Source organism: Etheostoma spectabile, unplaced genomic scaffold (assembly GCF_008692095.1).
Source record: "Etheostoma spectabile isolate EspeVRDwgs_2016 unplaced genomic scaffold, UIUC_Espe_1.0 scaffold433, whole genome shotgun sequence".
NCBI classification, from domain to species: domain Eukaryota; kingdom Metazoa; phylum Chordata; class Actinopteri; order Perciformes; family Percidae; genus Etheostoma; species Etheostoma spectabile.
The window spans coordinates 628560-642432 of NW_022605608.1; the positions used below are offsets into that span (position 1 = coordinate 628560).

At 39.0% G+C, this 13873-nt stretch overlaps 1 protein-coding gene across 1 annotated transcript; it reads right to left on the reverse strand.

The window, feature by feature from the left end:
• Nucleotides 1–3612: 3612 nt before the first annotated feature.
• On the reverse strand, nt 3613–7737 carry LOC116686675 (vesicle-associated membrane protein 8). The gene is made up of 2 exons (XM_032511714.1): nt 7505–7737; nt 3613–4567 (listed from the first exon to the last, which is right to left on the reverse strand). The coding sequence occupies exons 1-2, from the start codon at nt 7586–7588 to the stop codon at nt 4382–4384; spliced, it is 270 nt and encodes an 89-aa protein (XP_032367605.1). The 5' UTR covers nt 7589–7737; the 3' UTR covers nt 3613–4381.
• Between the last annotated feature and the right edge of the window lie 6136 nt (nt 7738–13873).

Sequence of the window (13873 nt, forward strand, 5' to 3'; positions counted from 1 at the left end):
TAGCTAGCTAACAGCTGAGTTAGCTAACAGTTAAAATAGCTAGCTAACAGCTGAGTTCGCTAACAGTTAAAATAGTTTAACAACTAAAATAGTTGATTAACAGTTTAAATAGCTGTCTAAAAGTAATATTGTGTTGTCCCCAGGTCAAATTTGACCTGTTTACTTAAGGGTTAAAGTTGAAATAGTTAGCAAACAGTTGAAATAGTTAGCTTAAAGTAATGGTTAAATGGTTGAAACATTCAGCTTCACTCCAAGTAGTGGTAGCCTAGAAGGCTAGTAGTATGATTGCTGACCAAACCAACCTTAATATTGACAGTTCAATTGTATGACAAAAACAATACCCACTTTTTTGTAACAAGTATTGTTATACGTTTAGAACATACATTGGAAATCAATGAAGGTCAAGTTCATCAGGGCTGTGGGGTTACCTCAGACCAAAAAAGTTGGGAACCATTGGTATAATTTACTATGTTGTAGCTCTATACTATAGTATAGTATAGAGTATAGTATATTCTAGTATGTTAATAGTAGGCTAAATTAAGTAATATGTTAGCAGCAGCATTATCCAGCACCAGTCGGGATCACTTCACCGGCTGTCTAATTTTTCTTTTGTGAGTACTATACACACACATATATATATATATATATATATATATATATATATATATATATATATACAGTATATATATACAGTATATATATATACAGTATAGTATATTTTATCTAAAGCGAGCATTCAAGTGTTCAAATGACTGGAAATGCCCATCCCTACTAGCCATGATAAATTAGCGTAAAGCTCAATGCTAACCTGTTCAGAAGGAAATTAGCCAACTGTGCGTCCTTTTGGGCTCTAAGCTGTCTCCATTTTTATTTTTTTTGGGATCAAATGTTTTTCAAAGCTGTCTCCATCATTCAAATGCATCTCCAAAATTGACCACGCCCCTGGTCATGCAACTGTATAGAAAGATGCTGAGTTTTTTAAGGTTGGGTAGAATGAGTCTATCTCTGTTAATTCAGTTGTCTCTGCCATAACTGCAGCATGTTGTTTTTTTTGCGTGTTTATGGTTCATGTCGGGTGTCAAAATGTGCGGTTGGAATGGAATGGAAATTTCAAAGAAAAAATACTGGCTTTATTGTTGTCATAAAACATTTAACTTAGCATGTTTCCTTAATATCTGATGCCATATTATGGTCATAGATTTAATACAGTAAATATAGCCTACTTAAGAAGATTGAATAGTACCAGCAACTTGAATGCAACTCTGTCAGTGTTGAACTTGCATCTGCCTCTAAAATACCTTGGATTCATTTTACTATCATATCATCAAAGTGAACATATAATCACCATAATACATCATGTAGTATTTCCCATTTTTTCTGACTGACAAAGCACATGCAGTTTTGTCAGGTCAGAGTTGCAGAGGCCAGAGACCCGGCCAACAAAAGTCTTCCTTCGGGAATGACCAAATACAAAGGCCATATTCAGCATGCTGATTACCCTCCCTTTGCATCATTGTCTGACACTCGTCCATGGATGGTAGACTCACATCCTCATGACTGCAACAGTCTGAGTCCAGGCCGATTTCCCATCAGCAACAAATGGGCTTTCAGTGGATTTGGTTTGTCTAAGAGGCTGTTGTTCCAAAAACTCGTCTGGGCTTTTGTCATGGGGGTAAAACACTGAAATTTTAGTCACCGCTTGTTGACAAAACAGTGCATTCATCCGGATGGGAACATAGAGGTTTACTGGGGTTGAATCAACAGGAGAGGTAGGCCTGTTACGACTTGTTCCGTCTGCCTGGATTTTAGTTTTGCTTTACTTTGTATTCCTTATGCAGGTTGTTTGATTTCAGTCTGTTCTAATGAACCAGCTACAAAAAGTAAAGCACTGTTATTTGTAGGTAAACCTACAAATTATGGTGCTTTTCGTTTTGTTGTATTGAAATCATATTGATAACTGTATGCAACACATTGACCGCTGCTTTATAAGAACGCACTGGTTTTCAGGGCTTTCAAGCGAGGAAGTGGTTTGCGTTAGGGCTGGGCAATATATGGATATTATGGATATTATGGATATCGATATATGAGGCTCGTGAATTTTGGATATCGCAATATAGTGATGTGCCACAAGTGTTGTCTTTTTGTGGTTTTTAAGGCTGCGTTACAGTAAAGTGATGCAATTTCCTAAAGTTACCAGATTTACTTTTATTATTTGCCTTTACTCACTTAGTTATGGTTTTGTTTTTTTAAAGATTATTTTTTGGGCCTTTATTTTTGAAAGGACAGATGAAGTCATTTAAGGTTGAGAGAAGGGGAATGACATGCAGTAAAGGGCCAAAGGTCAAAGTCGAGCAAGCATCCTCTATACATGGCCGCCCGCCCACCAACTTAACTATCTGGGCACCCTACCCACTTAGTTATTGTATCCCAATTATCACATCTCATTGTGTCAATATTTTATGAAAGCACCAATAGTCAACACTCCAATATTGCCACAATATCAACAACAATGTATTGTCTAGCTCTAGTTTGTGTCCTGGGGAAAACACATACATTTAATTCAGGATTGATCCAGGGAAATTCAAACCGCTATCTTTTTTCTAATCTTAACTAGTCTTTCTGGTGTCTAAAACAAACCCGTTCATGAGAATGCGCTGTTGGTTTAAATGCACTTTGGGATGTTTGATATGTTTGATGGAAATACACAAAAAATAGAGTTAAGAAATATTTTATAAAAACAAACAACATATTTGTGATAGATGATGGACCCTAAAGTTCTATCCTTATTTGAAAACAGACCACAGTGGAGGTATCTATAGTACAGTAACAGTATACCACCCTCTCTTCCCTACTGCATTCTTCACAGTACTTCAACCAGTGTGACCCACTTTTGTTTTGTTTACTAAATTGAATGTCCTTTTCAGTGAGCTGATTACGGATTTTAAAATGGTTTGTTGTATTTGTATTAGTAAAGCCTGGGAATAAACTGAACTGAAACCAAAAGTGTGAGACAGTGTGTCATAATGCCCTGCATAGTTACACCCAGGGCGGCTCTTGTCTGAACCAGCAGAGAAGCTGCGGGGAATCCCCTCCGATCTGCCATCCTCAAATTTCAGATCAGTCGTCCTCCCTGTCTCCATCTTGTGGCAGTTCAACAAACAGCAACAGAAGTAAAAAAAACTGTAATATTTATAAAATACCAGATGTTTGAAACTCTTAAATAACACGTGTCAAAAAAAATACCCTTGTGAAATCTGCTTATGGAAAAGAAAAACACCACAGTGGGACTTTTTGAGAGAACTGAAAATGATCTTGGTCTCACACAGCATGGATTAGCTCAGCATGAGTGTGTGAAAAAAAACAAATTGAATTGGGACTACAGTGCTCAAGAATCACGTAAAAAAATCCCATCCAGCTTTCAATGGCCTTTGACCATATTTAATTAAAAACAAATATATTATGCATTAGGTGAAAATGTATGATATAAGATAACGTTGTTGAACAACAATACTTACAAACAGATAATAAATACACACAGATTTTGAAGAGTATTCTGTTAAAGTACAATAATTGCTAGTTGAATTTAACAATTACATTTTTTTTTTTAAAACAAACTAGTACAGCGCCCGTTGAAAATGTTCCTGTTTGGAACGGGCCGACTGCTTGGCCAGTGGTATTGCTGCATGTAGAATTCATTAAAAACCCCAAAACTACTTAGGCCTACTGAAGGGCCACTTACCAGTGTCTGTGAACCCTTGTACACTTGGATCCCCAAGCTGGAGACCACCAGAGGGACACACTTTCTATACACCAGAGCCTTCCGTGCAGACTGCATTGTGACCAACTGATCATTTTAATAGATTGCCACTGATGAATTTTTTCTAGATTGCCTGATTTACTTTGGATTAGTATGCAAAATGAGTAGTACTTTGTAAACTTTGTAACAGGAATTTGTTTGTATAGGAATTATTACGTATGTATAGAGAGTGTGTGTGTGTCTAATGGCTTGATGATAGGAGTGACTAAACGTGGTGATATGACGCATCCTATGAGAACAGGGACAGTCCTAGGACCTTCCAGACACTTTTTTTTAATTTCTCACAACATTTAAAAAAAAAGCTACGCTTAAATTGTGTTTAAGGGTCTCAAAAGGCACATGTGCAAATCAAGTTCCTTAAACCAAAAGCAGGAAGTTGTTGAATTCTAATGAAAGCAAGACCTTAACCAGTGGAAACTAACTTAGAAGTAATAAAGGTTTCACCAGACAGCAGTTGTTGACTTTAGTCTATATATTACTTTGTATAATGTGCAATAAGAATGGGTTTGTTTATGACTGTATGTACATTGTGTGTGTGTGTGTGTGTGTGTGTGTGTGCATCTCTTATGGCTTGTTGGTGGGAAGAACTACAGGAGGCGTAGAGGAACTGACAGGGATGACTCCGGTGGCCAGCAGGATGATGATGAGCACGATGATGAGGACGATCACCACGACGACCACGATCATCTTGACGTTCTTCCACCAGTAGGTGCGAGCCACTTTCCGAGTCGTTTGCGTTAAGTGCTGAGCCTGAGAAGGGAGGGAGACGAGACAATACATTACAATGAAGCAACACGTTTGTCTTCCTGACACACTGGTCCACTTAAGAAAAACAGACCGCCAACTCATCAATGTGTCCCTGATAGCTCATTAGTTCCATCCTCTAACACTACCTGAAACACTTTGTATGTATTGCCCTTTTTTTACCTAGCAACAGAAAACACTACACCAACATTGAAACCAAAAGCATATGGTCACAGACTTTTTTAGATGTTGGCTTGCAAACACTTGTGTGCCATTAATAATGTCACATAGTAGGCCTATACATAGACTAGTAAAAATAACCCATGAAGCTTCCGGGCCTGAAAAATTTAGCAATTGTGGAAGTGCCATAAACCGACATTTTATCTGATTTCCAGCAGGGGGCGACCCCACTGGTTGCAAAAAAAGTGGAAGTCTATGGGAAAACGACCCTACTTATCATTTGATTAATTACCTCAATAAAAAAAAATTCTTCAATACAGCATGATGTTCATTTTGTAAATGATGGTCCCATTCATTTACACTAAGACGACAAAGCAGGACAGAGGGTTAGCAATGCTAACCATGGCCCTGCCCCTATGTACTAACAGGTATTAAAATAGCTTTGAACTTGTTTTTGGGTGTTGTGCGTGTTTTTGTATTAAACTTTAACTCTCTCACTTTGTGTTTTCACTTCATCAAAAAGGTAATTGGAACATTTGCTTGCCTAAAAATGTCTTCTTTAGTGTTATGCCAACTAAGCTAGCTAGCTACCTCTAGCGTTAGCTGGTGTTAAGGAAAGAAACTGTCACACTGGGTGACTCACTTGAAAAGAGTTGGCAACTCTTCTCCCTTTAACATTTAGTCTAGTCTCGCTTTGCCAGACCCTCCTCCACAGCGCTGCAGAGGAGGGTCTGGCTAGTCCACACAGCATTCTGGGATGGGAGAAAAATTTGCTGTGGTTAATTGGCATTTCACAATTGTCCCCAACACAGCCACGGTGCCGCTGCAAAGTAGTTTCAGGAAGGAACTTGTTTTGGTGGAACATGTGTATGTTCAAAAGTTGTTTTAGTCGTGAAACAGAAAACTCAGATTGGACAGATGGTCTGGCTAGCTGTCTGGATTTACCCTGCAGAGATCTGAGGAGCAGTTAACCATAGTCCTCAGAAATCTACCGGAGTAGAAAGCCAATTGTAATTGTAATTTATTTATTTGAACAGGGACAGTGCACAAAAAACATTACTAGATGTCTGGTGCCAGGTTACAGCAAATTACTAGTTTCCACCCATAGTCCCGCAAAGTATCCGGGTGAAAAGAGCGTATTCCGGTGGAATTTCTTGGATATAGACTACATTTAGCTTAGCGCAGCACCATGTGCAACCATCAGCAACACGGTCCTAGCCGCGTCAACCTGCCCAGCTGCAACCTCTCGTCAGAAAACATCACATCTGGTTGAAAAAAACAAGATGGCGATCTCGTATCATTAAACCCAATGCTTCAAGACGGCACTTCACAAGCCAATGGGTGATGTCACGTATACTAAGTCCTCCATTTTTACAGTCTAAGGCTATGATTAACGTAAATGTCAGCCTGAGGTAGCGGGAGTACGTTTCCAACAGGTGCTTTACAAGTTGTACGGTAGGTGCTGTAATAATAACAAGCATTTACTGACACATTTTCAGGAATAAGAAAACTAGAATGACAAGTTGTGGACTTCACAGAAAGCGGTCACTCCCTGTGATGAGCAATGCAGCCTGCGCAGTGAGGCATTTGAACCTCAGACAAAAGGTGTTGGGTTAACGAGCGTAATCACCTAAAGAGGTGGAGCAGGAACAATGCCTCACTAAAAAGGGCTTCATTTAAAGTTTGCATCAGAGCAAGAGAAAGGCCACACTTAGTCACATTCGTTTGTGTTCTGTCACTGTAACTTCCTCAATATGGCCTGGCTTCTACTGACTTGGTGAGGAGCTGGGCAATATGGCAAAAATCAAATATCCCAATAATTTTGACCAAATATTGCCTCAATATTATAGGGTTGACTATTTGTGCTTTTACAAAGTATTAACACAATAAGAGTTTTGATAAATAATCACCAATAATCTGGATATAATATCTGCGTAAAGGCAAATAATTAAATACCTTGTCAATCTGGTAAGTTCAGAAAATGACATCACTTTACTGAAATGCAGCCTTAAAAACCAGGAAAAGACACCACTTTTGTCATTTCCCTATATTAAAGGTGCCCTGCCACACAAAACCGTTTTAGTGTTATTTTTTTTATGTGAAAATGAACTGCTACCTCCTCTGTCAGCTCTAGCTACTGAAAAGAAATAAGTGGAGAAATCAGACCAATCACAACAGCTGGTCAGTCTGATGTCATGTTGCCTGAACTCATTATTATTCATGAGCTCACCCAGTTGTGCTGGGTAAAGGATGCTGATAGCGAGGCACCCATTGGCTAGCTGTTAACCAATCAGAGTTAAGCAGCTTAGCTGTTTGAATATTAATGAGAACTGGCACAAATGGAACTGAGTCTTCCTGCGGGCTTTCTATACCACCCTAGAATGTCTTGAAACAAGGTAACCAAGGCATTTATTCCGCAAAAAATGTTAAAGAGTCCATGGTAGAACTTCAGACATTACCACAAAGTAATGAAATACATGTGGCAGGGCACCTTTAAGATGTCCAAAATTTTAGATGATATCTAGTCTCATTTATCAATGTCGTAATAATATAATATACTAATAATACTGCCCAGCCCCCACTTGTTGTACTGGTTTACCTGAACACTAAGGTCATTGTTTAACAACCTCTTTACTTGACCTCATATTCCGCTGTAACTGCACACTACACCAAGTATGCATTAGTGCCAGTGTTTGAATAAAAATACTAAATAATACCTACTTTTGCACAAATTACAATAAAAGGATATACTGTAAGACTAACCCCTTTTTCCATTTCCTCTGCCTTGGCGAGCAGGTCGAGCCCCTTCTCCCCACGTTCAATGACTTGTTCCATATTCTCCTTCATCTTGTCTCTGACTTCATCTACCTGATCCCTTAAGGCCTGGATCTTGTCCCGTGGCGCTGCCACTCCTCCCTGCTCCTGGAATGGGTGGGGTACGAGAGAAGTTAATTAGCTAGTTACTTAATTAGTCATTAGCATTACATGCAAGTACGTGACCGTGTTTTAAATTGAACCAATACCAATTCTATTTCAAAATCACCTGTAAATTCTAAAGTCTGTCACTGGTGCTGTTGGTCCTGTATGGTAGTAGTGGATATACATACTGTACGATAAAAAATATTTTTAAGATAGCTGTACTCTATGAAAGTAATGTCTAATAGATTTTCCATTTAGATGTTTGCTAGAATAGAATCTTTCACTCCAACGTACGAAAACATTTCTCTCGAATACGGCCACAGGTGTGTAACGTTATCTTCATCATCACCCCCCACCCATTCACCGAGTTCACCACTGTCATCGTTGGAGGCAGAAGCTGATCCATTATTATGCTTCTTCCTCTTCTTCTCTAGTTTTGGTACTTGGACACAAACAGGCATTACGTCACCAACTGGAACCGAGCGTGCGTTAACTTGCAATGTAGGAGCAATAGTAAAAGTGCAACTTTACTTTTCAAAGTACAGATATGTGAAAATCCTACTTAAGTACAGTAACCAAGTTACATTATTATTCAGTCATTACATTACCATATCAGTTACCATTACAATACACTGATAATCTTTCGTTGTGCACGTTTCATCCAGCCTGCTCTCATCCCTCTAAGTCAACACACCTCAAGAAAACTTGGGATTCCTCTTTGATTCAAGCCTGATACTTGATCCTTATGAATGTGTGTGTGTACAGCCTCAACTCCTTCATCCTGGTTACATGACGGTTGCAGATTTTTGCTGTCATGCCACCGAAAATTTGAAATAATCTTTTTGAGAAATGTATTTTGTATTTTTTATACTGAGGGAAAATCCTCCCTGTAACCCTGATTGGAAACACAGCCTAGCCTTGACAGAACTGTTACTGGGACTCGAACTTTACTCAATGGATCTTCTCTGTCTGATACCACGGTGAATAAACATGCCAACCCAATCTGAGGAAGATAGGAGATGATTCACAATCAGGCCCTTCAATATCTCATCAAATCATATCAGATTATGTAAAATGATTGTTGTTGTTTTTCCAATTTAAATTGAATGCAGATGTGAAGGCCGCTCACACAGTCGTAGGTGTGATTTATGAGCACAAAAGTTATGATTTACCGAATCTGATTCACAAGGTCCCGATTCGATTACATTTCAGATTTGATTCAACATCAATCAGTTTAGGGACGTTTTAGTTACAATACCGACTTCGATTGGAAATTAAACAGATGATGCTCTCTTGGTCCTTGGTCATTTAAAAAAAGGAAACTTTGCAGACATGGTGTGCCTTTTCCTCACTACTATAACAGACTCTGTGTCTCTTTCTCTCTAACCTTTATAAAACAATTTAGCCTATACAAATGATCCAACTAATTCTTTACCATTAAAGCTGCAAGATTAATTGATTAGTTGTCAACTATTAAACAAAACTATTTTGATAATCGCTTATTCGGTTTGAGTAATTTTTGGTGAAAAATAGGACAAATTCTCTTATTCCAGCTTCTTAAAAAAGGAATATTTTCTAGTTTTTTCTCTCCTCTGTGACAGTCAACTGAATATCTTTGAGTTGTGAATGAAACAAGTCATTTGAGGACGCCATCTTTGTCTTTGGAAAACACAAATCGACATTTTTTTTACATTTTATAGACTAAAAAACCAATCTATTAATGGAGAAAATACCAGCTTAATCAACAATGAAAATAATGATTAATTGCAGCCTTACTTACCATGTCTGTCTTGCCACTCGCGGTGTTTGTACCAAGCCTGTCACATATCTAGTGCACTTAAAGAGCCCATGGTTACCTGGGCTTCCTGAAAAACAGGTAATCTTCCCAGGTGACGTCATCTGTTAGTAAGTGGAACAAAAAAAAGTCCATCCAATTAAATCATACGAATGTATTGACCCTCACTGACTGGTTCCAACAGGAATCACATCACACAAGTATTCATACAATTTCAAGGGACCTTTAAAGCGCAAATGAACTTCAGAAACATAATTAGAGGTAGATGAGTTTGACAGAATCAGCGGGAAGAAATCTCAGAGAGAGAAAAAAAACAGAAAAGAGAAGAAATTTCAAGTTATAGTGATGACAGTGAGATTGAAAGAGGGATCCACTTGTCTGGAATAAAACTGACTGGGAGCGAGGACAGACTGGACGTGCTGTCGGACAAACGTGATCAGCAAGTCGGATTAAGGACAACCTTGACGATGTCAGTGTAGCTGATGTTAAAAGAAGTGGATAAATCATTGGTGGAGGTGTGTCACAATTATACAAGATATTGGAAATTACTGAGTTAGATGCTTACAAAGTGTCATGTCTCCCACTAAACAGAGTTTAGGGCGTTGTTGATATCTATATGGAACTTTCTAGTATTTCTGAAACTCTGTCATTTTGATCTGATAAAATCATCTGTAACAAATCCAGTAACATTTTCAATGCAGGACTTTTACTTGTCGCACATCACTCCAATATCATACTCATTTCATTGGGTTCCGATCAAGTGCAGGAACCAATTTAAAGTTCTTGTTCTGGCTAATAAAGCTTTGAATCATTATCATTATTATTATTACTTGTAACAGAGTTTTTCACAGTGTGGTCCAAAGAGAAAGAAAGAGATGGGAGTCATAAAGACCAGGTCCAAGCCATGAGGAAGCAGCTAGGGAAGAAACAACTCAAGAAAGGAGGGAGGACAAATCCGAAAGGAAGCATGATGAATATGTTTGTGTAAAGTAAACATTAAGTTCTCACTATTCCTGGTCACGGTGATTAACTGGGCTGCTGAGGCGGGAAGGAAATGGGAGAGAATAGTCGTAGTCATAGATGCTGCAATTACATCTTTTTGGGAATATTGTGGGAACTACTGGAGAGGAAGTGCAGGGTTAAGAGAGGCTTTCAGGCCTTGGCAAGGGGTGGAGAACTTTTTTATTTTATATTTAAAGTTAGATTAAATAGGAGTCTTGTGTTTAATCCGGTAGAAAAGGGTAATACAACATTTGGATGCAAACTGCCTTTTTAAAACCAGAGAAGAAGAAGGAGCAAGAACACATCCGACCAGCTGCTTCCTGTACCTGAATGTCCCTCCTGAATCAAGCCAACAATATTTATTTGAAGACTTCCTACATTTTGGTTATAGTTCTGATCCACTGAGTTTGATTGACAGCTGGGCCACTGATTGGCCAATCGGCCACACCATAGTAATTGCGGGTGTGGTACGATTCATAAAAGGAAGTTGGAAACACAAGTGGAAAGTTTCGGGGGTCCTAGCAACCATCTAGTCATCCTGTCTCATCTTATCTGATATCATTTCAGAAACCATCAGTATTATTTATGTTCCCCTGATTCACGCACATGCTACATTTGCCTACAACGTTTTGGTAAATCCTAAATCCTTAATCAATTATTTTTTTAAACACAAACGCATGAGGCCTGGATCCACAACAAAGGAACAAAGATGTGTAAAAACCACTCTTCCATTACTGGGGCAGTGGCTATAATTCTGACACAGAATAGCCACTACAAGCACGTCTCCATGGCATGCACGTCTGCAATGCTGGTCTGTCCGTCAGTCGACTAGTTCAACACTTTAGTCCAGAATGAAATATCTCAAAATTTACTGTATGGTTTGAGTTGAAATGTGAAATATGTCCATGGGCCTCAGAGGGAAAATCCTCCAGTGACTTTGGTCCATCTAATGCTACCAGCAGGTTGACATTTTCTTGACTATCTCGAAATCATTTTGATGGATTGCCATGCAAAATTAGACATTTATAGTCCCTACAGAATGAACTGTAATGACGTTGGTGATGTACAACCAAGCAAGATAATCAATTTCCTGTCATCCAGGGTGCATTCACACCTGTACTTGGAGCTGTCCACTTGTGATTGGATCACTCAGATCAGATTTTAATACCAGGTGGAAATGGGGTGTGACAGTAGGCGGCCCTACTGCACAAAGTAGACCTGACAGCTGACGCTTTGTGTTGAGGAGATCAAGGTGGGGGGGGGCGGCGACATGAAGCAAAGGGCCGAGGGTCAGGTTTAAACCCCATTCGCTCTTGGCCACGCTGTATACTTCCTTGTCACCTGACACCAGGCAGCTTTTTGGGGCTCTGGGTATTCATTCATCCAGGCTGTCTGGTTGGGGAACGAATGGAAATGTTTCTTCAAAGTTAAATGTCCTTTTCTGTGAGGTGTTCACAATATTTTGTGTTCCCCACAACAGCGGTGGAAGAAAAGTTTCAGAATGATTGCCTAGAATACCGCAAGGCTCAACAACTGCTTCTTCCCCTCTGCTGTCAGACGGTCAATCTGACTATTCATGTACAAAATAATCTGTTTGGAATGGACCTTATTCTCTACTGTACTCCTTTCACTTTAAATACAGATATTTACACCCTATACTCTTTCCCGACTGTATGTATCTAGTCTCTAGATATTTTTTTTTAGACGCTTTATATATTCATGTTTATAACTCTACATGCTTTGCAACCCATATAAGCATTTATTTATTTTCATTCATATAAATAACTACTTTTCCAGTGTTTCTGTGCTGTATTCTTTTAAACTGTGAACTTTGCACGTAATTTTGTACTACAGTGTACTGTGGTATGACAATAAAGAAATCTTGAATAAGTTAGCAGTTATCAGAGGTTATCAAAGTCAAGTGCAACATTTGCTATTGCTTAGCTGTGTTAGTACTAAACCTGTGAATACACTAAACGGAAATGTAGAGTGGGAGGAAATGTGTCATGTTGCACTAAGTGCTATAAACTGAAAAGCATGACCTCTGACCTACTTCCTCCGACCTAAGTCTCAGATAGCAGCACTCTCCGTCTCCATCTTGTGGCTCTTTAACAAACAGCATGATCACAACGGAGCAGAGGTAAATATTATTTATTTCATAGAACATTTAAACCATTAAATACCATAAGTCATCAGAAAAAGACCATGAGGATTCTGCTACTCAAACATCAACATACATCACAGGTCAGCTGAGCAGGATTATGTTATTTCATCTGTTTTGAGAATGTGGATTCAAGACAGAGACAGACCTGCTGCAGCTGGAGCCTGCAGGAACAGAAATGGGATGTCAATGTCCTCACACAGCCTTAATCACATCAGGATGAGCCAGATAACAGGCAAAGAGATTAGTACTACTGCACCCCAGAGCCTTGCAAAAAAAAAACACAATGGAGAATTTGTTCCAAAATATACCTACTGCACTTACAGAAAAAGGATGAACAGCAACAACCATTTTACAATGAATTAGTCTGGATTACCTGTTCATACGGAAATCCCTTGCAGTTTTTATTAGTTCATTTTTGATTAAAAAAGAAAAAACATGAATGAAATTTCTAAAGAAAGATACTTTCATTAACAACATTTGGTTAAAGGCTATTGCAAATATGTGTGACTATGTTGACTATTTACAGCTCAGAATGGGAATCATTTTTGACCTATTAGGATCTAAACTGGTCCTGTAACAGCAGACAGTGGTGGGGAGGTGATCTTGTATTCTGAAAGAGGTTTTCCTAGTCATAAGCTGTGACTATGGGGGGGGGGGCTATTGGTTGCCATGGACCCAGCAGGGGGAAGCCATGGAGGGGCTGTAACTGTAAGTGATCGCTCTCAGCTGGTTGGCTGGAACAGCCTGATCCTCCAAAACTACAACTGTGGGAACAGACCATGAAAAGCAGACCCTATTGGTTTGTTTGTTTATTAAATCAAAGTACCAAAGCCTGACATTTAAACTGTAATATCTCTAGAGCTAAAAACACAGCAAAAGGAAAAAAAGGACATGATCTGTTAAAAAGACTAATGATACTGCAGATCACAACTGTACAAAGCTACAATTTCTGTTACTTTCCCTTCTAAAGGACCAAGCATTGACGTGGAGTAGAAAAACAGGTCCCATCATTAGTTAAATGGTATAGGCTTAATCAAAGACACACTGGGATGTAGCCAGGGGTGTCCCAGCTCCCCGTTTTGAAACTCAACACAGATCAGGGATTCTTGAATGAATAACAGTTGTTTCCTAGTCCCACCTCCAAGATTGCACTCGTTCTGCCGGAAATTACACCGGATGTCACTCTTTTAGGGTGTCCGTATTTGGATCCGATGGATTTCTGAGGACTATGGTTAACTGCTCCTCAGATCTC

Coding starts and splice junctions, on each gene's coding strand:
- LOC116686675 (XM_032511714.1), bottom strand. CDS start 7,588: ATGAAGGAGAATATGGAACAAGTCATTGAACGTGGGGAGAAGGGGCTC. Junction 4,568..7,504: donor CAGAGGAAATGGAAAAAGGG/GTTAGTCTTACA, acceptor CTCCCTTCTCAG/GCTCAGCACTTAACGCAAAC.